This window comes from Microtus oregoni, unplaced genomic scaffold, assembly GCF_018167655.1.
Source record: "Microtus oregoni isolate MIOR12 unplaced genomic scaffold, Mior012 000102F_ref0000329, whole genome shotgun sequence".
Classification (NCBI taxonomy): Eukaryota; Metazoa; Chordata; class Mammalia; order Rodentia; family Cricetidae; genus Microtus; species Microtus oregoni.
Window position 1 is genome coordinate 335641 of NW_024544716.1, and position 25945 is coordinate 361585.

The window sequence follows — 25945 nt, forward strand, 5'->3', positions numbered from 1 at the left end:
CAATCTTGTGCAACCACTGTGGAAGTCAGTGTTTCGGTTTCTCAGGAAATTCGGGATCAACTTACCCCTGGACCCAGCAATACCACTCTTGGGAATATACCCAAGAGATGCTCTATCAAATGACAAAAGCATTTGTTCAACTATGTTCATAGCAGTATTATTTGTAATAGCCAGAACCTGGAAACAACCTAGATGCCCTTCAATGGAAGAATGGATGAAGAAAGTATGGAATATATACACGCTAGAGTACTACGCTGCGGTAAAAAACAATGACTTCTCGAATTTTGCATGCAAATGGATGGAAATAGAAAACACTATCCTGAGTGAGGTGTCCCAGACCCAAAAAGATGAATATGGGATGTACTCACTCATAATTGGTTTCTAGCCATAAATAAGGACCACGGAGTCTACAATAGGTGAACCTAAAGAAGCTAAGTAAGAAGGTGAACCCAAGGAAAAACATATAGTTGTCCTCTTGGCTAAGGGAAGTAGACCAAATTTCCGGGGAGAAAATGGGATCTTGGGGGTGGGGTGGGATGGGGGTAAGGGGAGATGGGGAGAGAAAAGGTAGAAGGGAAGGAGGGGGGACCTGGGAAACAGGAGAATTGGGATAAAGGAAAGGTGGATAGGGGAGCACGGAACCACAATTCTTAGTTAAGGGAGCCACTTTAGGGTGGGCAAGAGACTTGACCCTAGAGGGGCTCCCTAGTGCCCAAGATGAGGTTCCCAGTTAGTTTCTTGGGCAGCTGAGGATTGGGAACCTGAAATGACCCTATCCTAGAGCAATACTGACGAATATCTTGCATATCATCATAGAATCTTCATCTGGTGATGGATAGAGATAGAGACAGAGACACACACAGGAGCACTGGACTGAGCTCCCAAGGTCCCAAGGAGGAGCAGAAGGAGGGAGAACATGAGCAAAGAATTCGGGACCACGAGGCGTGCATCCACCCACTGAGACAGTGGAGCTGATCTACGGGGAGCTCACCAAGGCCAGCTGGACTGTGACCGAAAAAGCATGGGATAAAACCGGACTCTCTGAACATGGCGAACAATGAGGGCTGATGAGACACCAAGGACAATGGCAGGGGGTTTTGATCCTACTTAATGTGCTGGCTTTGTGGGAGCCTAGCCAGTTTGGATGTTCACCTTCCTAGATATGGACGGAGGGGGGAGGACCTAGGACTTAACACAGGGCAGAGAATCTGGACTGCTCTGTGGACTGGAGAGGTAGGGGGACAGGAGTGGGGGGAGGGGGAGAAGGGTGGGAGGAGGGGGAGAAGGGTGGGAGGAGGGGGAGAAGGGTGGGAGGAGGGGAAGGGAAATGGGAGGCTCGGAGGAGGTGGAAACTTGTTTTTTTGTTTACGTTTTTTTTTCTTCTTTTCACAATAAAAAAAATCAAATTAAGTGTCTTGTAGAATAACACTTGTTGAACAAAGCTCAGGAATTATTTTACATATTAAAGCAATTAACAAAAAGATGTACTGAATTCTTCTCATGGACTTTAAGTCTCATTGTACTATTTATTCAATGAACAGATTTTATTCTGTATATTGTATACTGACAACAGCACTCAGTTCCCACCACCTGGCCATTCCTTAGCTCTCACCAAATATCTTAGGCAATGTTCTTCTGCTTTATACTACTGCTTACAATTTCATGAATGTCTATATGTAGAGATGTGTCACCAAGGATCCACATAGTGAGACAGGATAAGAAGATGTTTCTGTGGGACTGGATACATTTGGTACAATATAATTATCTCGAGTTCCAAGGATTCTCCTGCAATCACCTTGACTGCATTCATTGTTTTTACTGTAACCAGTTCCACTGTGTGCAGACGTCACGTATTTCTTATCATTTGCTCTGCTACTGGACACCAAGTTCAGGCCCTAACACAGGTATCCGAATCCTGAACAAACTGCAATGTACAGCAATGTGCAGAGCAATAACCCATCCAACGCCTTGGAACAGCATGGACAGGAGGAGTGGTAGACCTGGTTTGGTGTTTAAAGACACTGTATACTGAAATACACAGAGGGTACAATACTTCACATTACACCCACCAACTGATCTCCTGCTCCTACGGAAGCAATACTTGCAAGTCCCCAACTTTCAGATAACTCTCCACTTCTTATATTCTGTACCATCTAGAAAGATCAAGTCCAACTGATCTTAGCTAAAATATCTCGATGGGATAGTCATTTTATTCTAGGGTAAAAAACCAGGCTACACTACTCTACCTGACTGCATTAGCTCTTACACTGCATTCCTGCTTGCATGACAACCCCTGATATTTGGATAGACTGCATTGTACATGATCCATTTTGGCATAAGAGGCAATCATCTCACCACAACAGCAGCCACAGCCACTGAGTATCAGCAGCCAAAACTTTTACAGTTTTTCCATCAGCACCAAAAGCACACAGAAAAGGAAGTCGAGAAAGGAGACAGACTGGAGCAGTTCCATCAACACTTGCAGCTACACTAATCTCACACAGAAGCACAAAGGTTTAGAAGGGAAATACAAAGGCCCATCCATTCCCTTCAATAAAACAGTACGAGTTCCCTTCCCACTGTGACCTGTGATCCTCTGAGTCACAGGAGATTCTGTTGTGCATCACGGTACAACATAAAAATTCCCTTCTATGAAAGCCAGCCTGCTAGCAGGAAGGGAGATTACAGTTCAGTCCAAGTCTGACTTCTAGATATCCTACAACTGAAACAGAGGGACGGGACAATCATCTACTTCTTACTCATACCAAATAAAAGGATCCAAAGAGCTTCATCTTTTGGGAGGTCTTGAAGAGTTTCTTGACCGACATCTCCTGAGTCTTAAGATCATTTCTGGGACATAGAATATAGCAGGCATATGGCTTCAGTGAGTGCCACATTTCCACTCATTCAGGGTCCCATTTCTCAACTTCTCTAACTTACTTTTGCTCTCCTTGGAGATGCAATCCATAATTTTCAGGCACTGTGACGATACCACGGTACCACCGACGATAAGAAATGTTTCGTACACATGTGAGCAGGCTCTGTGCAGACCTGCCAATGCCAATTCTATCAGGGGATAGCCTTTGTGCAAAGTCACACACTAAGCAGATTCTCTAAATAGGGAGGACAGTCTATTCCACTGCAGCTTGCAAAGATCCCCTCACATGGAATTTTGTAATCTAGATAATACAACAAGTCCCTTCAGCTCCTAGTTTTCAGGATTCTCATGGGGCCAGGGCACATCATAACAGCTCTTACGCATCTGGTAGTATCAAACCAATCTCTTTACACTGACTCAAAGACAAGAACATGGCCATCATGTACCCATCCACTTGAATGTAGTATTGAATTTACTTGAGTGTATTATTGAACACAGCATGGTCTGTGTTTTAGTTTGCTCTCACCTATATACTTGGCACAACTAAGATTTTTGTCATTTTGAGTTAAAGACTTCAGGAGTTCATTGACAGGGTATGTGGATTTTAGTTAATTTCTTTCATAAAATGCAGTCAGCGTGAGTAATGTCACCTAACAATGTACATTCCTACAGAATGGGAGAACAAACACCTTCTCACCCAAGTCAACAGTAATGATCTTGTGGGATTACCCACGTTACTTGAAAGTGAAGGAATGTTGGGTTACAAGCACTGGGCATCATTTTTATATGTAGATGTGTAAAATAAAGCAAAAACTCACATGGATATGGTATATGGGACAGGAAATCAAAGTCCCTAGGGCTCTTTCATTAATGGAAGCCAGCAACACAGCTATGTAAAGTGCTCCCCTAGTAATGGGGCAAGGCACAAGAAAGACATCAGAGATCACCCACAATGCACTATTCCATTGACACCTCTGGACCATGTTATTAATGGGAACCCCAAAATTGAATAATAATGAACAAATTGGTCAGAAAAATGCTTACTTTGCGATGCTACTTGGAGCACAACTGAGATACAACAGAGGGGCAATAGTGACGACTTCAAGTACCAATGCACACACTCCTATTTAGCTTATATAGCATAAAACAAACCAGGATCCGAAGGAAAGAGGATAGTTCAATTCAGTGGTTGCCTCCCGGAAGTAGCCTCTCAGACTGATTGTGAAACATGATCTTTTTTTTTGAATATTTATTTATTATGTATACAATATTCTGTCTGTGTGTATGCCTGCAGGCCAGAAGAGGGCACCAGACCCCATTACCCATGGTTTTGAGCCATCACGTGGTTGCTGGGAATTGAACTCAGGACCTTTGGAAGTCAGCAGGCAATGCTCTTAACCTCTGAGCCATCTCTCCAGCCCCTGGAACATGATCTTTATCATTAAATGACAGAGAAGGACCTAGTCTATGCTCGGCAATACTATACAAACACAGTGGAACTTGGAATATATAAGAATGTTGGCTGAGCAAATCTAAAGAGTGCCAGGAAGGAGAAATCCCCTGTGGTCTCTGATTTACCTCTTACCTCAATGTACTGCCTTGGTCTCCTGTTCTGGATTGCTTAAACAATGGTCTGTAAAGCATAACATGAAAGGCACTTGATCCTGCACCAAGTTAGCTGAGATTTCTCTGTTTAGGTCTGTATCTCATTTTTTAATTGGGTTATTTGAAATGTTGATGTCTAATTTCTTGAGTTCTTTACATATTTTGGAGATCAGTCCTTTGTCTGATGTGGGGTTGGTGAAGATCTTTTCCCATTCAGTAGGCTGCCTTTTTCTCTTATTGACTGTGTCCTTTGCTTTACAGAAGTTTCTCAGTTTCAGGAAGTTCCATGTATTAATTGTTGCTCTCAGGGTCTGTGCTACTGGGGTAATATTTAGGAAGTGGTCTCACGTGTCCATGCATTGAAGACTACTTCCCACTTTCTCTTCTATTAGGTTCTGTGTGGTCAGATTTATATTAAGATCCATTTAGACTTGAGTTTTGTGCATGGGGATAGATATGAATGTTCAACATCCTTAGCAGTCAGGGAAATGAAGATCAAAATAACTCTGAGATACCATCTTACACCTGTCAGAATGACTAAGATCAAAAACTCCAACGATGCTTATGCTGGAGAGGATGTGGAATAAGGAGAATACTCATCCATTGCTGGTGGGAAAGAAAACTTGTACAACCACTTTGGAAATCAGTATGGTGGTTTCTCAGAAAATTGGCCATCAACCTACCTCAGAATCCAGCAATGCCACTCCTAGGCATATTCCCAAAAGATGTTCAATCATACTCTAAAGACGTTTGTTTGACTATGTTCATAGCAGCATTATTTGTAAGAGCCAGAACATGGAAACAACCTCAACCAATGAATGATATCTTGAAATTTGCGTGCAAAAGGGTGGAACTAGAAAACACCATCCTGAGTGAGGTAACCCAGACCCAAACAGATGAATATGGTATGTACTCACTATGTATGTATGTAAAAAAGTGGATACTAGCTATAAACAAAGGATATTGAGGCTATATTTCATAATCCTAGTGAAGTTAAGGAACAAGGTGAACCCTAAGAAAAACGTATATAGATCCACCTGGGAAGGGGAAATAGCCAAGATCACCTGACAAAATTGGGAATATCGGTGTAGAGGGGAGAATGGAGGATGGAAGGGGAAGAGGAAAGTAGAAGGGGAGGGGTGAGGAGAACTTGAGGGAATAGGATAGTCTAGATGGAGGAAGGTCAGAGATGAGAGCAAGGAAAGAGATATTTTGATTGAGGGAGCCATTATGGGACTAGTATGAAACCTTGGCTCTAGAGAAATTCCCAGGAATCCAAAAGGATGACCCCAGCTAAGACTCTAAGCAACAGAGGAGAGGGTGCCCGAACTGGCCTTGCCCTGTGAACAAACTGATGAATATTTTAAATATCACCATAGAACCTTCATCCAGCAATTGATGGAAACAGAGGCAAAGACCTGCATCAGAGCACGGAACTGAGCTTCCAAAGTCCAGTTAAAGAATGGGAGGAGTAAGAATATGAGCAAAGAGGTCAAGACCATGATGGGGACACCCACTGAAACAGTCTACCTGAGCTAATGGGAGCTCACCAAATCCAGCCATACTGGGAAGGAACAAGAAGCTAAATAAGAAGGTGAACCCAAAGAAAAACATATAGTTATCCTCCTGGATATTGGGAGTAGACAAGATTGCCGGGCAAAAAACTGGGATCTTGGGAGTGGGGTGGGATGGGGGTAAAGGGAGATGGGGAGAGAAAAGTGAGAAGGGGAGGATGGGGGGTACTTGGGGGAATGGGATGGTTGGTATACAGGAAGGGTGGATATGGGAGCAGGGAAGTATATATCTTAATTAAGGGAGGGATCTTAGGGTTGGCAAGAGACTTGAACTAAAGGGGCTCCCAGGTGCCCAGGGAAATGTCCCCCGATTAGTTCCTTGGGCAGCTGAGGATAGGGAACCTGAAATGGCCCTATCCTATAGCCATACTGATGAATATCTTGCATATCACCATAGAACCTTCTTCTGGCGATGGATGGAGATAGACACAGAGACCCACATTGGAGCACCGGAATGAGCTCCCAAGGTCCCAATGAGGAGCAGAAGGAGGGAGAACATGAGCAAGGAAGTCAGGACCGCGAGAAGTGCACCCACCCACTGAGACAGTGGGGCTGATCTATTGGGAGCTCACCAAGGCCAGCTGGACTGGGACTGAAAAAGCATGGGATAAAACCGGACTCTCTGAACATGGTGGACAATGAGGGCTGATGAAAAGCCAAGGACGATGGCACTGGGTTTTGATCCTACTGCATGTACTGGCTTTGTGGGAGCCTAGCCAGTTTGGATGCTCACCTTCCTAGACCTGGATGGATGGGGGAGACCTTGGACTTCCCACAGGGCAGGGAACCCTGACTGCTCTTCAGACTGGAGAGGGAGGGGGAGAGAAGTGGGGGGACTGGGAGGGAAATGGAAGGCTGGGAGGAGGCAGAAATGTTTTTTTCCCATAAAGAAATAAATAAATAAAAAGAAAATGTAACACCCGATTTTGTGTTACACCCTCGGTACAGTTCGCGAGCCACTGTACCGAACGCGAGTCCAGCAAGAGCATGGAGATTGAAAAGAACAACACACAGAGACCAGTGTCATTCAAAGGAAGATCAGCCAAATGCCATTTATTCAGACTTGGGGAAATCTTTATGTTCCTAACTACTGCACAAGCATCTCTGCCCAGGCAGGTGGGAAATGACCATATTAACAAAGGAGTAAATGCCCTGCAGCTAATCACCAGGCAGGGCAGGGAAAGCACAGAAACACACAGGAAGCTTAGTTAGCTGATCATAAACTGTCCCCACGAATGCACCCCAGGAATAGGGGGACCAGGACCCTACAAGAAAAGCCAAAACAAAAAGAAAAATAATAAAAGAAAAAAGAAAAGAAAAAAAAAAGAATAGGACCAAACTAGTCCCTCTGAAAGTTGTTGACAGTTGCATGGCTGGGGCAGACTGAGGGGCCACTGACAATAGCACCAGAATTTATCCCTACTGCTTGGGCTGGCTTTTTGGGAACCCATTCTCTTTGGATGTATACCTTGCTCAGCCTAGATATAGTAGGGAGGGCCTTGGACTTTCCACAAACCAATGTGCATTACCCTCTCTGAGGATTGGATAAGGGTTGTGTGAGAGGATGTGAGGAGGGACTGGGAGAAGGGAAGAAGTGGTAACTTGGATTGGTAATTTTTTAAAACATAATCAATTAAAAACCATTCAGAGTAGCTGAGTCTAGGCAGCACAACAGCAACAAGAGACTGAAAAGGGGAACAGTTGTATCCATGCCCACCTTCAGCCATTAGGTTGCCTGTTCCTACCAGCAGCATCCAAATAAAAGCATCTTCATGATACTCAGTGGACCACTGATCTGGAAGATCAAAGTGGCATCACCCATGAGTGTAATGATGATGGGTCAGGCTGGTCCAAGAGTAAAAACATACAAAGAAGGGATGAAAGAATACGAGAGAGTTGTCAGTCCAGCATGGGCCAGCACAGAATAAGGAAGGACTGTAGGAGAAGCTGTTCTTCCTTTTGGAGACTACAGCTCCCAGCATCCCCCTGGACTGGAAGCCCCAAAGGACAGGGCATTTCTCCCAGACGCCTGTGAGTTCCCCGTTAAAAACAGGGGTCACCACGAGCTCTCTCTCTCTCTCTCTCTCTCTCTCTCTCTTTCTCTCTCTCTGCCCTTCTCTCCTTTCATCTCTGCACACCTGTCCCTTACTTGTTGTTACCCCCCCCATTAAAGTGCACCCACGTGGGACCGCCGCATGTCTGTGTCTCCTTCCTAACCCCAAATCGCCCTGTGTCTCGCGTAATGTCTCCACTCTCTAACCCCACAGACAGACAAACAAGACAAAAAAGAATAACAGAAGCAACAAGAAGACAAGTGTCTTAGAGTTCATCAACATGCACGCAGCACACTGAGCCCTGACCTTGCACATAGTCACAAAGGAACACTTTGATCTCTTCCTTGGGTCATGGACAGATGTTGATGGCACAAAAGCCAGACGGACTGGAATGGCGTATCACCTGAGTTCCCTCAACAGCAGTTCTCCCTCCTGCCCAAGACTACTCACTGTATGTAAGTGTAGGCTGATGGGACACTTTCTGTTGGAAGGTGACCCATCATGTGTACATTACACACCGCTTCATCAGTGAACCTTATGAGAGCACTGCCATGATAGCCTAGGCTAAACGCCACGGGAAGTGGCACGTCATGCCATGATTGCCTATTTCACTAGCCCACACCTCAGCCTCCATGGCTACTGTTGGTCTCCTGGCATCTTCTCCAACCAATCCCATCTTCTAGTTAGGAATCCAACCTTCCCATTGGCTGTTGCCTCATTTATGACATCATTCTCCCTCCAACCCTACCAGCACCTGGTAGAATCTTGGCGTTTCCATGGTGATCACTGTAAACAACTTTGGATCATCACAGGTCCAGGTGACCAGTGACCAGTGACCAGTGAGTGCTGTCTGATACTGGACACACTTGCCACTGAGGTCAGCTGATCAGAAAAAGCCGACCGATAATCTTGCTCCATTGTACTTTGGATTGCTGATCCTCTCCCCTTGACCATGTCAGGTAAGGATAGAGACTTTAAAACATGTGATCTTCTCCATTGACTTTTACTATACTAGTAAATCTTTGCTGAATGTGGATAGTATTGATGTTGATATAGATATCTAGATTTGAATGTCACATTTAGCTTTGGTTCTTACTAAGTAGGTGATTTTAGACAAAAAGTTTATTCTCAAGTGTTTTCCATCCGCCTCAAGGAGTGAACAGTGTCACTATGCTTGGGTCCTGTACTGTTGGGTTTTCAGAAGAAAGTGAAGAGGGAATAAAATCAGGCTCTTTTGGATGGTATTAAACTACAGAGACACGGGAACATGAACAAGGCACGCAGAGATCTAGCACTCCACACCACTAATGAGACAGTCTCCCCCCACTACTGTTTCCAGTCTTAGTTCAAAATTCAGGACGACTCTAACAGTATTGGTCACACCACAGATGGTGGCACACAACTATAATCACAACACAGAGAGAACTGGGTGGGATGGAGATCAGTTCAAGTCTGACATGCTCTACACTGGCCTCTCTCCATACTCACCAAATGAATATTGACTATGGACAAAATGGCGACTGCCATGTTGTGCAGTCACTTGGACTTCCCTGGATTAAACATGGAGAGTGGAAGAGAATAACAGGACTGTGGAATCTGAGAAGGCAGTTGTTGTACTGAAATTAATATTGACAGTGTTGCTGGAAGGACAGACCCACAGGAAGTCAGGGAAGGGGGCAAACACAGTACGGGTCTAGAAAGTATATAAATATATGAAGGCACACTGCAGAGGGGACCCTGGTGGTCCACAATGGTAGTTTAGAACACAATGTTGAAGACGACCACAGATTATAATCAAAACAGACAAGGCATTGTCATTTCCCAAGCCATGTTTAACCAAACGTACTGTTCAGATTAGTCTGTCCAAAGGTTCCCTGGCACATATAGAAAGAATATCCTGATCTGGTCCCTGGCTCTTACACTCCATCCAGACCACTTTCTGCCCAGTTCCCCATGTCTCATGTGCACTGGTGGTGTTGGATAGGACCAACTGGGGCTGCGAAGTCCAGTCAGTTAGAGTCTGACCATGGCAACTGACACGCTGTTGTGAGGGGGGATTCTCACAAGGATTCCCCCTTAGAAGAGATATAAAAATTAACAGTTACTGAGGAGCTGTTAAGAAAACAATTTAATCAACAGATATTAAATTGAGAAGCAATCATATTCAGAGATGAACCCCATAAAACATTCGCAGTCTCAAGAGGACACACTAAACTGGTGCAAACACGAAGAAATGTTGTCAGTAGGTTGTATTTCTGAAATCATATTTGAATAATGCTTAAAAGTTATAAGATTATAAGAGATCCTCAATTATACAAGAAATGCAAGGGGAAAAAAGAGAGAGGGGGAAGGAATAATTACCGCAATTTGGTACACATTTGTTAAACATCATTTCAGAAAAAAACTCAATAAAATAGAGATTGGCCTGGTGGACATGGCAGGGGCTCCAGCACCAGCACTTTAGAGGCAGAAGCAGACCTGTCTGTGTGATTTCAAAGCCAGACTGATCAACGTAGAGTGAGTTTAGGTCACTCTATATGTAAGATCTGCAGAGAACAGGACAAAGTTCCAGGTATGGAATATGCCTATGGGTCTCTTCCCAATAAAAACCTCTCTTGTAGAATATATTTGCGAGGAAGTGTCCCAACAGGCACTATTATATTACAATCAGGAAAAAGGAGCATCGTGTCTAGATCTGAGTGAGCATTAAGCCAGATTGACCAGGATTTCCATGCCCACACAGGAAAAAGCAGACAGTTCATCTAGTGATTGTCATCCTTCAAAGCCCCACCGATCAATCTTAACCCATTTGCTGGCATATGTAAGGGAACATAGATGCTAGACTCTCCCACTCAGTACAACCTGGAGATAACACAGTCCCTCCCAGGGGGTAGAAAGCTTCCATCTCAACTTTTTCCAACTCTCTTCTTGCTTCCTACAGAAAATTGCCAAAGTGCACCTTTCACTGGGACAGAATGTGCTCTGCAACCCTCTGTGCCTGTGCTGAGGAATGCCACACCCTCAGCAGGAACTGTGTGCAATTTCTATGGGGTCTGCACCCCAGCTGTGAGCTCAGCATGGCTCCTGTCATCAGACTCCAGCACATGCTGCCAGCAGCTCACAGACAGTGCCTGTCTTTACCAACGAGCTGGCACGACCATGCTGACTGAGCCAACTGACCAGAACCAGATCTCTACTTCGACATTTTCCTATCCAGGTGTTCTCCACTGGGATCTCAGAGAAAGCACCACCAGAAGGGAAGCTCCATTCCTGGATGCCCCTGTAACTGTCATTGACCAGAATACCACCCCCTCGTCTAGGTCTATAACAGCCCAGTGTGACAATACTTTCCATATCAATGCATTACCGCCATCCTATCCAACACTGTCTGCCTGCCTTGTACAGGCAACGCCATCAAATCTACCAGATCAACGATATATCCTGGCACCTTGCTACCTGGATGGAAGTCAGGTCTATTACAATGACCAGAACAGCCTGGGTCCTCCGATGGCTGAAGAATTCTGGCAGTGCCTGCAGGCCTATGGCTCTGTGTCCTGCTCTGGGAATCAGGCTTCCTCTCAGCACCCAGGGATGGTGATGGCACTACAGGAGATTCAGCCAATGAACATCCAAACACCTTTCTCCACCTGTCCCATCTACTGGCCCACATCTGCTCAAACCATGCCAGACACCAGTCTTCAAGGTGAGTAAAGCCAGGAAGGGAGGTGTGAGATCAGCCCTCAGAGGAGACACAGCTCTACCTTTCAGAAGTGGATGTCCACACAGAGGAAGAATGGGAGTCCTGACATGTAGGCTATTGCTCAGGCTCATTACCCCTAAATTCAGTCTCTATAATGAGAGAGAATACAGGAAAGTGAGTGATATTAAACCTTCATTAAGACATGTCCAAGGACCACACCACAGGAACGCATTTCACTGCCAAGGCTAATCAGGCCCATGTAGCAGCTCACTAAAATCACCTCCTTCCTAATCTATGTCTCCAGATTCTAGATGACATCGAGAATTTTATCTGTTTTTCTACAACTAAGTTTCCCCTGAGTTGAAACTAGTATCCAGAGAAATGGAACCCTGAATCTGTAGTGGAGGAAGTCTTCTCCCACACTCCAAGTGTCCGCTGTGACAGTCTGCCTTGACCTTTGTAATATTGATAAGCAGGGTTGAAGCATCTCACCCTATCTGTCATGATCAACCTCTCTCTTTTTCTCTGTCTCTTTTCCTCCTCTACATTTCTCTTCCACTTTCTCTTTTTCTTTTACTCTTTCTTTCTGAATCTTCAGCAGTGACCCAAGGCCAAGACTATGTAGACATGTTCTCTGTTACAAAGTTGATGCTCAAAGCTTTCGCAGTCTTACATTTTGACATCACTAACAAAAATTCTGTGAAACGTGAACCTTAAGGAATGTCAGGGCTTTTGAACCGCTTGCCTTTCAGAATTGAGGAACTGATATGGATACCTAAACCCAAATAAAAATCCAGGCTTCAGGGGCCATATGAGTAATACAATGAACAGAAAGAAACTGGTGGAGATGAGTAAGATTAGGAAACAGTGAGCAACACAACCTGTCTCAGAGCAAACTCCCAAGGCAATGAGAGGCACTGTTTCAAAGGAAAATGGGGGAGAAAGGGAAGAGCGCACACCAAGGAATTCTGTCACCTCCCCATGATCACTAAGCATGTACACACCACACAAACACAAGAGAAAACGTGATCTCACACGGTCATGAGAAACAAATGAGTAGTTACTATGTGTCTCCAAAGAGGGCTGCTTTCCCTGCTCCTCCAGCAGAGCTCATAGCAATGCCTGCAACACTGCTGCACGAGCCTCAGTGCTCAGGTACACTGAAAGCGGGGGTAGCATCTCACTTACCAGGCACTGACTTCGAACTTCCTCTTTTTCAGTGGTGGAGAGGGAGACAACCCTGGGGTTGACACCTTCAGGGCAGACACTGTGTCTGCTGCAGAGTCCAGACCTCGGCAATGCCTGCACCCAGGATGCCCAGATGAAGACAGCACCTGTCAGTGGGAACAGGTCATTAATTGCCCTCATGCACAGTCCTTCTGAATTCCTGGCCTTGCCTCCAGCCCCAAGCCTGGAAAAGACACAGAAGAACAATGCAGATGAGATGAATGCTGAGCAATCAACACCTCTGGATTCCTATGAGGGCACAAAATGTAACCAAGACGCATCACCCCTCCCTTCAGCATACCCTGGCATGCAGCAGCCCTTGAACTACAGTGATGTTGGGAGCCTGAGGCAGAAGCTAGCTTCTCAAAATGCCACTTTGGGAAACAGTAGCCTTGGTCTGGAAGACCCTGAGGCTCTGCAGAGTGTCATGGAGTCTAGCAATGACTTTGCAGACATGACTACTCTGGTGGCAGATATTCACCTTCCCCAACTCTTAAACTTCAACACTGGCCTTGACCAAATGGAAGATCACACAGCAAGCCAAACCAAAGACTCCAAAGACATCAGGAGGGACCAGGCCCAGTCACGCACCAGCATCTTTAGTGGACTATCTGAACTGGGCATCAAGAAAAACCAGAAAGTCTCTGATGTGTTTCATGGAGCTCTTCAGGCCAGAACCCATCACGAGGATATGCTGAAGGAAGATGATCCTGGAACCATAGACAACACGGCCAACCACGTGCAGGGCAAATCTCAGATATTTGTACCCAAGAGGCCCAGCGTAGCAAGGGCACAGGGGAAAGAAAAGGCCAAGGACACCAGAGGAAACAGCTCCAAGAAAACAGAGGAGCTGAAGCCATCAAGTCACAGAGTCAAGGCAGAAGAGAAGCCCGCCATCCCAAAGACCAAGAGGAAGAGGAATCCACCTGAGCTCAGCCATGACAGCTTTAAGAAGCCTCGAACTCACCTCGGCATGCACATGCTGGCGTCTGTGCAGGTCTTTCACCCACTGGGGAAGAAGAGTGAGAGGAAAACTGGCGTCTCCTCCTCCCGGGCTCTGCTGAACTTGAGCAGCAACAAAGATCCCAGGACAGGCCCAACCGCCACATCCCTGGGAGATGCGCCCCGTGAGGGTCGAGGCCCTGGTAGAATCCCGGGCAATGCTCAGAGAACAGAGAGCAGTGCTCCCAAGCGGTGTCCATCTCTGTGCCTGGATGAGCTGTCCCCAGCTGGGAAGGTCAAATTAGTACCTCTGCCTTTCCTAGCCCTGGACAAGCCTCAAGACAGACCTGTTTCCAGAAAGCTTCACTGCCTGGCTTCGCACAGGCCCACTACAGCTTACCCAGTGAGGTCTCAATCCCACACTGCTAGGCAACCCAAACTCAAGTCATCCCAACCAGCTCCTGCCAGCACATCACTGATGGCCTCTGACAAGTCGGCTCTGCCAGTTGCCACCAGTGCCACACGTCCAATTAGAAGCAAGCCCATCCAGTCTTGCCCTGGGCCTCAACCGCCTGCCTCTTTGCCTGCACCCTACAGAGCATCATCTCACACTTCACTCCACAGGGAGCCTCTTTCTTTTGCCACAAACAAGACCCTAGATCCTCCCCAGCCTCAATCCCAATACCTGCGGCAAGATTTCAGCCACTTACCAATTCCTTGGAAGAAAGTCAACATTCCGGGACCAGTCATCTCACAGCCTATCACTGAAGAGCAGAGGCCAGAGAGGGAGGCCATGAAGAGGCGGGCTCAACAGGAGAGAGAGAATGCTGCCAAGTGTACCTCTCTGGGAAAACCACAGCTTTTCCTTCAGAGGGAGAAAGATATGGAAATTTCGAGATATTATGGCTATGCAGTGTAAGTGCTGCCCAAACCTTTGGGACACAACGCTATTCATCACACACAGGTAAGATGTAGATACACATAGATATTCATGCATACATGAAGTTTAGAGGCTTAGCTGAATGTGTAGATATGTAGATACATACATAGTAATGCAGAATAATATTTAGATGTATGCATATATTTGAAGGGAAAGACATAGTTTATAAATTTATAAATATTTGAAGACACTATAATTGACTGTAGAAACTTAAGACTGCGATTTTATCCATGAGTATATAGAGAGGGCTTTGATGTCTTCCTTAGAACTTTACTATTTATGTTTCCTAATTACGTAATAATACATGTGACATAGATACAACATATGCTATAAGTCAGTGGTACTACTTATTTAATGTTATAGCTGTAGCAAAAAGCTCTAGTGGCAATAAGATTATTTTCCTGGAATTTAATTTTCAAGATTCTAGGATGATGTGGGAGTCCCCTCTGTATGCTGTGAATATGTTTTATTACCACTGGTCATTAATGAGTAAATCTGTTTCAGCCAATGACTGAGCAGGTCAAAGCCATGTAGGAAATTTGAACTGAGATGTAGAGAGAAAGCAGGCAAACTCAAAGAGATGCCATGTAGCTGCCGAAGGAGAAAGATGCCTCAATGCCCGAACATTGCCAATAGGTCACAGACTCACGGTGATAACAGGTTAATATTACTTGGCTTTATTAAGATGTTAGAGTTAGCCAGGAATATGCTGGGGTCATTGGCCGAACAGTACTGTAATTAATGTGATTTCTGTCTGATTATTCACGTCAGAGTTACTGAACATGGTAAGTTTCCTAGAGTGCATACTGTAAAGTGAACACACTACTGCTGTCGCCACATCTCCTCCCGTTTCAAACCTCAAACACGAGCCCTTTAGACATCAGTACTCTGCCTGCATTTCATGATATGAAACATAGGGTCCATGTGTGCATAATCAAGATCCTACCTTGAAAGAAATTCTACAAGGCGAGTATCTTTCTGAGATGGGTTGATTTGGATTACTGGGTTTATCTCAAATTGTATCAATCTTTGAAATTATCCATTTAACATGTTTGTTTTTCGTGTGTGTGTGTGTGTGTGTGTGTGTGTGTGTGTGTTGTCCACATGAACTACTGCGTAACAAATGTATGGAGTGCCCAGAGAGGCCAAACCTGGGCATCAGTTCTCTGGAGTCTGTAATTAAGAGAGACTGAAAACCATCATGAGGTGCTCTGAATTCTACCTGGGGATTCTGCGAGAAAATCAAGTGTTCTTCTCTAAGGAGCCATCTCATCGAACCCGAGTTGAGTACACATAATGGACTGACATTTGATCGCCTGATATTTTCCTCCATCCTGACCTGTCCCTGAATCTTAACCTCCTTGCACTATTCTGTGCTCTAACTGTTTCAGAGTTTGTAACACATTGTCCTCTGAGGCATATGGCATTAACCTTGTATGGGGTGACACATAAGAAATAGAATTAATTTATATATAAGTTTAGTTTCTTGAGACAATGTTTCTCTTCATATCACTGAATATTTGGGAACTGACCTCGCTAATCAGGCTAGCCTTGAAATCACAAAGATCTGCCTGACACTGCCTTTGTAATGCCTTTGCCTGTGTCCCTGCCTCAAGAGTGCTGGGACTAAAGGAATGCACCAAAATCCCAGGTGAAAGCACCTTCCTTTCTGTATATGTGGGTCACCGATTTCCCCACCATGATTATGTGAGGATGTATGTTAGCAACAGTACATTTTTGATAGCTACCAAAAGTCACAGAGGCTGAACTGCTTGCGCTTACAACTGTAATTCAACACAGGTTCATTGTTCTGAAAAATTGCTACTCAAACAGAGATCATAGGAACGCCTTCCCCATCACTATAAGGGCCTAAGTGGAGAGGGCACAGAAGGAGGGGAGCATCTCACTTACCAGTCACTAACTTCTTCCTTGACTCTTTTTCAGTGTTGGAGAAGGGGGTGTCCCTGGGACTGACACCTCAGGACAGACAGTCCATCAGTTGCAGTCCACAATGTTGCTAGTATTCCACCCTGGATTCACAGATGAGGATGCCACCTGTTGATAGGGACAGGTCATTGACTGCCCCTATCCAAAGGTCTCCCAAATTCCTGGCCTTGCCAACAGCTCTCATCCTAGGCGGAAAAAAAAGAAAACAATGTGAATTAGACGACAGCCAATCTATCAATGCTTAAGGATCCCTTAAAGGCACACAGGAAACCTAGTCCCATCACTTCTCCCTTTAGCACACCCCAACTTGCAGCACACGCTGTGCTTTACTGACACTAACACCCTGAGGCAGAAGCTTGCTGTTGACCATGTCTCCTTGCTAAGCAGCACCTTTGGCCATCATGAGCCTGGCACATGCACACTGTGATGGTCTCCAGCATAGACTTTGCTGACATGACTACACCGGGGCCAGATATTCACCTTCCACAATTTTTCAAATAACTCAATGTATTAAACATATTCAGAGATGCACAGCATCCTTATCCAAAGACTCCATAGTCATCAGGAGGGAATAAGCTGGGGCTCATGAGCAAGACAAAACCAAGAGGACCAGAGAAAACAGCTTCAAGAAAACAGAGGAGCTGAAGCAGTTTAGGAAGAGTCAAGTCAGAAGAGAAGCACACCATCCCAGGAACAAAAGGAGGAGGAATCCACCTGTGCTCAGCCACCACAGCTTTAAGAAGCCTCGAACCCACCCCAGCATGCACACGCAGGAGTCCGGTAAGGGCTTTCACCTCTTTGGGGGGAAGTGAGAGAAGAAAACTGGCCTCCCCTGAACTCTGTCAACTCTTCCTGCTACTCTGTACTCTATTATTACAAGAGTTTATTGAATTTTGATCTCTGGGGAAGTGGCATTGGATATTCGCAGGGTGACCTTTATTCACTTTCTTTTAGTTCCTTGAGAGAGACTTCTCTCCAAAGCACTATATGTCCTGGTAATAACATCATAGACCAGGTTAGCCTTGAACTCAGTGATCTGCTAGACTCTGCCTCTGCCGCTTCCTCTGTCTTTTGAGTCCCTGCCTCAAGAGTGCTGCAACTAAAGATGTGCTTCAACAATGCAGGTAGAATCAAGATTCTTTCTGTACATGTGGATCACCAGGTTTCCCAGCATGATTTGATGAAGAGTCCATGTGTAGGCAAGGCGATTCTTGCTACTGACCTAAAATCACAAGAGACTTAACTGAATGTATTGACTTAGCTGTATGTATTTACAACTGCAACTCAACTCAGATTCTTTTTTCTGACAGTACCTTTGTTTCACTTGTTGGCTGGACTTCTGACAATGCCTATCTACTTCCAGATAGTACAACATCTGGATTTGACTCAAGGAATGTATTCAACCTGTCCCTAGATATTTATGGTGTTTGTATTTTCTCAATAGGTAATCCCCAGCTACTGTGTAGACACAATACTGTCCATTCTAACAAAGCCTATTTGCTGTCCAGAGTCACTGGTCTAGATAAATATAACACAGCCAGCCGGAAAGGATCCCACAACCTGTATCCAAGCAACCTGACAGGGGCACGATTGACTACAAGAGAATGAAGGAAAGCAATAGTTTAGGGAGGTCTCTTGTTTGATCACTCTCTCTGTGTTTTTTAACTACAGAATTTGGGACTCCGTGATTCTACTGGGCTTCACTGTACTCCTCAGAAAAACAGAAAGGCATTTGAATGGATATACATTCATGTTAAGATGATTATTTTAATCTTTATGTTTTCAAATTAAGTGTCTGGTAGAATAACACTTGTTGAACAAAGCTCAGGAATTATTTTACATATTAAAGCAATTAACAAAAAGATGTACTGAATTCTTCTCATGGACTTTAAGTCTCATTGTACTATTTATTCAATGAACAGATTTTATTCCGTATATTGTATACTGACAACAGCACTCAGTTCCCACCACCTGGCCATTCCTTAGCTCTCACCAAATATCTTAGGCAATGTTCTTCTGCTTTATACTACTGCTTAAAATTTCATGAATGTCTATATGTAGAGATGTGTCACCAAGGATCCACATAGTGAGACAGGATAAGAAGATGTTTCTGTGGGACTGGATACATTTGGTACAATATAATTATCTCGAGTTCCAAGGATTCTCCTGCAATCACCTTGACTGCATTCATTGTTTTTACTGTAACCAGTTCCACTGTGTGCAGACGTCACGTATTTCTTATCATTTGCTCTGCTACTGGACACCAAGTTCAGGCCCTAACACAGGTATCCGAATCCTGAACAAACTGCAATGTACAGCAATGTGCAGAGAAATAACCCATCCAACGCCTTGGAACAGCATGGACAGGAGGAGTGGTAGACCTGGTTTGGTGTTTAAAGACACTGTATACTGAAATACACAGAGGGTACAATACTTCACATTACACCCACCAACTGATCTCCTGCTCCTACGGAAGCAATACTTGCAAGTCCCCAACTTTCAGATAACTCTCCACTTCTTTTTTTCTGTACCATCTAGAAAGATCAAGTCCAACTGATCTTAGCTAAAATATCTCGATGGGATAGTCATTTTATTCTAGGGTAAAACACCAGGCTACACTACTCTACCTGACTGCATTAGCTCTTACACTGCATTCCTGCTTGCATGACAGCCCCTGATATTTGGATGGACTGCATTGTACATGATCCATTTTGGCATAAGAGGCAATCATCTCACCACAACAGCAGCCACAGCCACTGAGTATCAGCAGCCAAAACTTTTACAGTTTTTCCATCAGCACCAAAAGCACACAGAAAAGGAAGTCGAGAAAGGAGACAGACTGGAGCAGTTCCATCAACACTTGCAGCTACACTAATCTCACGCAGAAGCACAAAGGTTTAGAAGGGAAATACAAAGGCCCATCCATTCCCTTCAATAAAGCAGTAGGAGTTCCCTTCCCACTGTGACCTGTGATCCTCTGAGTCACAGGAGATTCTGTTGTGCATCACGGTACAACATAAAAATTCCCTTCTATGAAAGCCAGCCTGCTAGCAGGAAGGGAGATTACAGTTCAGTCCAAGTCTGACTTCTAGATATCCTACATCTGAAACAGAGGGACGGGACAATCATCTACTTCTTACTCATACCAAATAAAAGGATCCAAAGAGCTTCATCTTTTGGGAGGTCTTGAAGAGTTTCTTGACCGACATCTCCTGAGTCTTAAGATCATTTCTGGGACATAGAATATAGCAGGCATATGGCTTCAGTGAGTGCCACATTTCCACTCATTCAGGGTCCCATTTCTCAACTTCTCTAACTTACTTTTGCTCTCCTTGGAGATGCAGTCCATAATTTTCAGGCACTGTGACGATACCACGGTACCACCGACGATAAGAAATGTTTCGTACACATGTGAGCAGGCTCTGTGCAGACCTGCCAATGCCAATTCTATCAGGGGATAGCCTTTGTGCAAAGTCACACACTAAGCAGATTCTCTAAATAGGGAGGGCAGTCTATTCCACTGCAGCTTGCAAAGATCCCCTCACATGGAATTTTGTAATCTAGATAATACAACAAGTCCCTTCAGCTCCTAGTTTTCAGGATTCTCATGGGGCCAGGGCACATCATAACAGCTCTTACGCATCTGGTAGTATCAAACCAATCTCTTTACACTGACTCAAAGACAAGAACATGGCCATCATATACCCATCCACATGAATGCAGTGTTGAATTTACTTGAGTGTATTATTGAACACAGCATGGTCTGTGTTTTAGTTTGCTCTCACCTATATACTTGGCACAACTAAGAGTTTTGTCATTTTGAGTTAAAGACTTCAGGAGTTCATTGACAGGGTATGTGGATTTTAGTTAATTTCTTTCATAAAATGCAGTCAGCGTGAGTAATGTCACCTAACAATGTACATTCCTACAGAATGGGAGAACAAACACCTTCTCACCCAAGTCAACAGTAATGATCTTGTGGGATTACCCACGTTACTTGAAAGTGAAGGAATGTTGGGTTACAAGCACTGGGCATCATTTTTATATGTAGATGTGTAAAATAAAGCAAAAACTCACATGGATATGGTATATGGGACAGGAAATCAAAGTCCCTAGGGCTCTTTCATTAATGGAAGCCAGCAACACAGCTATGTAAAGTGCTCCCCTAGTAATGGGGCAAGGCACAAGAAAGACATCAGAGATCACCCACAATGCACTATTCCATTGACACCTCTGGACCATGTTATTAATGGGAACCCCAAAATTGAATAATAATGAACAAATTGGTCAGAAAAATGCTTACTTTGCGATGCTACTTGGAGCACAACTGAGATACAACAGAGGGGCAATAGTGACGACTTCAAGTACCAATGCACACTCTCCTATTTAGCTTATATAGCATAAAACAAACCAGGATCCTAAGGAAAGAGGATAGTTCAATTCAGTGGTTGCCTCCCGGAAGTAGCCTCTCAGACTGATTGTGAAACATGATCTTTTTTTTGAATATTTATTTATTATGTATACAATATTCTGTCTGTGTGTATGCCTGCAGGCCAGAAGAGGGCACCAGACCCCATTACCCATGGTTTTGAGCCATCACGTGGTTGCTGGGAATTGAACTCAGGACCTTTGGAAGTCAGCAGGCAATGCTCTTAATCTCTGAGCCATCTCTCCAGCCCCTGGAACATGATCTTTATCATTAAATGACAGAGAAGGACCTAGTCTATGCTCGGCAATACTATACAAACACAGTGGAACTTGGAATATAAAAGAATGTTGGCTGAGCAAATCTAAAGAGTGCCAGGAAGGAGAAATCCCCTGTGGTCTCTGATTTACCTCTTACCTCAATGTACTGCCTTGGTCTCCTGTTCTGGATTGCTTAAACAATGGTCTGTAAAGCATAACATGAAAGACACTTGATCCTGCACCAAGTTAGCTGAGATTTCTCTGTTTAGGTCTGTATCTCATTTTTTAATTGGGTTATTTGAAATGTTGATGTCTAATTTCTTGAGTTCTTTACATATTTTGGAGATCAGTCCTTTGTCTGATGTGGGGTTGGTGAAGATCTTTTCCCATTCAGTAGGCTGCCTTTTTCTCTTATTGACTGTGTCCTTTGCTTTACAGAAGTTTCTCAGTTTCAGGAAGTTCCATGTATTAATTGTTGCTCTCAGGGTCTGTGCTACTGGGGTAATATTTAGGAAGTGGTCTCACGTGTCCATGCATTGAAGACTACTTCCCACTTTCTCTTCTATTAGGTTCTGTGTGGTCAGATTTATATTAAGATCCATTTAGACTTGAGTTTTGTGCATGGGGATAGATATGAATGTTCAACATCCTTAGCAGTCAGGGAAATGAAGATCAAAATAACTCTGAGATACCATCTTACACCTGTCAGAATGACTAAGATCAAAAACTCCAACGATGCTTATGCTGGAGAGGATGTGGAATAAGGAGAATACTCATCCATTGCTGGTGGGAAAGAAAACTTGTACAACCACTTTGGAAATCAGTATGGTGGTTTCTCAGAAAATTGGCCATCAACCTACCTCAGAATCCAGCAATGCCACTCCTAGGCATATTCCCAAAAGATGTTCAATCATACTCTAAAGACGTTTGTTTGACTATGTTCATAGCAGCATTATTTGTAACAGCCAGAACATGGAAACAACCTCAACCAATGAATGACATCTTGAAATTTGCGTGCAAAAGGGTGGAACTAGAAAACACCATCCTGAGTGAGGTAACCCAGACCCAAACAGATGAATATGGTATGTACTCACTATGTATGTATGTAAAAAAGTGGATACTAGCTATAAACAAAGGATATTGAGGCTATATTTCATAATCCTAGTGAAGTTAAGGAACAAGGTGAACCCTAAGAAAAACGTATATAGATCCACCTGGGAAGGGGAAATAGCCAAGATCACCTGACAAAATTGGGAATATCGGTGTAGAGGGGAGAATGGAGGATGGAAGGGGAAGAGGAAAGTAGAAGGGGAGGGGTGAGGAGAACTTGAGGGAATAGGATAGTCTAGATGGAGGAAGGTCAGAGATGAGAGCAAGGAAAGAGATATTTTGATTGAGGGAGCCATTATGGGACTAGTATGAAACCTTGGCTCTAGAGAAATTCCCAGGAATCCAAAAGGATGACCCCAGCTAAGACTCTAAGCAACAGAGGAGAGGGTGCCCGAACTGGCCTTGCCCTGTGAACAAACTGATGAATATTTTAAATATCACCATAGAACCTTCATCCAGCAATTGATGGAAACAGAGGCAAAGACCTGCATCAGAGCACGGAACTGAGCTTCCAAAGTCCAGTTAAAGAATGGGAGGAGTAAGAATATGAGCAAAGAGGTCAAGACCATGATGGGGACACCCACTGAAACAGTCTACCTGAGCTAATGGGAGCTCACCAAATCCAGCCATACTGGGAAGGAACAAGAAGCTAAATAAGAAGGTGAACCCAAAGAAAAACATATAGTTATCCTCCTGGATATTGGGAGTAGACAAGATTGCCGGGCAAAAAACTGGGATCTTGGGAGTGGGGTGGGATGGGGGTAAAGGGAGATGGGGAGAGAAAAGTGAGAAGGGGAGGATGGGGGGTACTTGGGGGAATGGGATGGTTGGTATACAGGAAGGGTGGATATGGGAGCAGGGAAGTATATATCTTAATTAAGGGAGGGATCTTAGGGTTGGCAAGAGACTTGAACTAAAGGGGCTCCCAGGTGCCCAGGGAAATGTCCCCCGATTAGTTCCTTGGGCAGCTGAGGATAGGGAACCTGAAATGGCCCTATCCTATAGCCATACTGATGAATATCTTGCATATCACCATAGAACCTTCTTCTGGCGATGGATGGAGATAGACACAGAGACCCACATTGGAGCACCGGAATGAGCTCCCAAGGTCCCAATGAGGAGCAGAAGGAGGGAGAACATGAGCAAGGAAGTCAGGACCGCGAGAAGTGCACCCACCCACTGAGACAGTGGGGCTGATCTATTGGGAGCTCACCAAGGCCAGCTGGACTGGGACTGAAAAAGCATGGGATAAAACCGGACTCTCTGAACATGGTGGACAATGAGGGCTGATGAAAAGCCAAGGACGATGGCACTGGGTTTTGATCCTACTGCATGTACTGGCTTTGTGGGAGCCTAGCCAGTTTGGATGCTCACCTTCCTAGACCTGGATGGATGGGGGAGACCTTGGACTTCCCACAGGGCAGGGAACCCTGACTGCTCTTCAGACTGGAGAGGGAGGGGGAGAGAAGTGGGGGGACTGGGAGGGAAATGGAAGGCTGGGAGGAGGCAGAAATGTTTTTTTCCCATAAAGAAATAAATAAATAAAAAGAAAATGTAACACCCGATTTTGTGTTACACCCTCGGTACAGTTCGCGAGCCACTGTACCGAACGCGAGTCCAGCAAGAGCATGGAGATTGAAAAGAACAACACACAGAGACCAGTGTCATTCAAAGGAAGATCAGCCAAATGCCATTTATTCAGACTTGGGGAAATCTTTATGTTCCTAACTACTGCACAAGCATCTCTGCCCAGGCAGGTGGGAAATGACCATATTAACAAAGGAGTAAATGCCCTGCAGCTAATCACCAGGCAGGGCAGGGAAAGCACAGAAACACACAGGAAGCTTAGTTAGCTGATCATAAACTGTCCCCACGAATGCACCCCAGGAATAGGGGGACCAGGACCCTACAAGAAAAGCCAAAACAAAAAGAAAAATAATAAAAGAAAAAAGAAAAGAAAAAAAAAAGAATAGGACCAAACTAGTCCCTCTGAAAGTTGTTGACAGTTGCATGGCTGGGGCAGACTGAGGGGCCACTGACAATAGCACCAGAATTTATCCCTACTGCTTGGGCTGGCTTTTTGGGAACCCATTCTCTTTGGATGTATACCTTGCTCAGCCTAGATATAGTAGGGAGGGCCTTGGACTTTCCACAAACCAATGTGCATTACCCTCTCTGAGGATTGGATAAGGGTTGTGTGAGAGGATGTGAGGAGGGACTGGGAGAAGGGAAGAAGTGGTAACTTGGATTGGTAATTTTTTAAAACATAATCAATTAAAAACCATTCAGAGTAGCTGAGTCTAGGCAGCACAACAGCAACAAGAGACTGAAAAGGGGAACAGTTGTATCCATGCCCACCTTCAGCCATTAGGTTGCCTGTTCCTACCAGCAGCATCCAAATAAAAGCATCTTCATGATACTCAGTGGACCACTGATCTGGAAGATCAAAGTGGCATCACCCATGAGTGTAATGATGATGGGTCAGGCTGGTCCAAGAGTAAAAACATACAAAGAAGGGATGAAAGAATACGAGAGAGTTGTCAGTCCAGCATGGGCCAGCACAGAATAAGGAAGGACTGTAGGAGAAGCTGTTCTTCCTTTTGGAGACTACAGCTCCCAGCATCCCCCTGGACTGGAAGCCCCAAAGGACAGGGCATTTCTCCCAGACGCCTGTGAGTTCCCCGTTAAAAACAGGGGTCACCACGAGCTCTCTCTCTCTCTCTCTCTCTCTCTCTCTCTCTTTCTCTCTCTCTGCCCTTCTCTCCTTTCATCTCTGCACACCTGTCCCTTACTTGTTGTTACCCCCCCCATTAAAGTGCACCCACGTGGGACCGCCGCATGTCTGTGTCTCCTTCCTAACCCCAAATCGCCCTGTGTCTCGCGTAATGTCTCCACTCTCTAACCCCACAGACAGACAAACAAGACAAAAAAGAATAACAGAAGCAACAAGAAGACAAGTGTCTTAGAGTTCATCAACATGCACGCAGCACACTGAGCCCTGACCTTGCACATAGTCACAAAGGAACACTTTGATCTCTTCCTTGGGTCATGGACAGATGTTGATGGCACAAAAGCCAGACGGACTGGAATGGCGTATCACCTGAGTTCCCTCAACAGCAGTTCTCCCTCCTGCCCAAGACTACTCACTGTATGTAAGTGTAGGCTGATGGGACACTTTCTGTTGGAAGGTGACCCATCATGTGTACATTACACACCGCTTCATCAGTGAACCTTATGAGAGCACTGCCATGATAGCCTAGGCTAAACGCCACGGGAAGTGGC

At 44.8% G+C, this 25945-nt stretch overlaps 1 protein-coding gene across 1 annotated transcript; it reads left to right on the forward strand.

Moving 5' to 3' along the window:
- Nucleotides 1–9063: 9063 nt before the first annotated feature.
- Nucleotides 9064–14899, forward strand: LOC121443184 (uncharacterized protein C2orf78 homolog). Its single transcript, XM_041644856.1, has 3 exons — nucleotides 9064–9070; nucleotides 11053–11328; nucleotides 13032–14899. The coding sequence occupies exons 1-3, from the start codon at nucleotides 9064–9066 to the stop codon at nucleotides 14897–14899; spliced, it is 2151 nt and encodes a 716-aa protein (XP_041500790.1).
- Nucleotides 14900–25945: the final 11046 nt, after the last annotated feature.

Bases quoted from the DNA above. Each gene is read 5' to 3' on its own strand.
- LOC121443184 (XM_041644856.1), top strand. The intron at 11,329-13,031 runs GTGTTCTCCACT...CCTCTTTTTCAG, and splicing joins TTCGACATTTTCCTATCCAG to TGGTGGAGAGGGAGACAACC.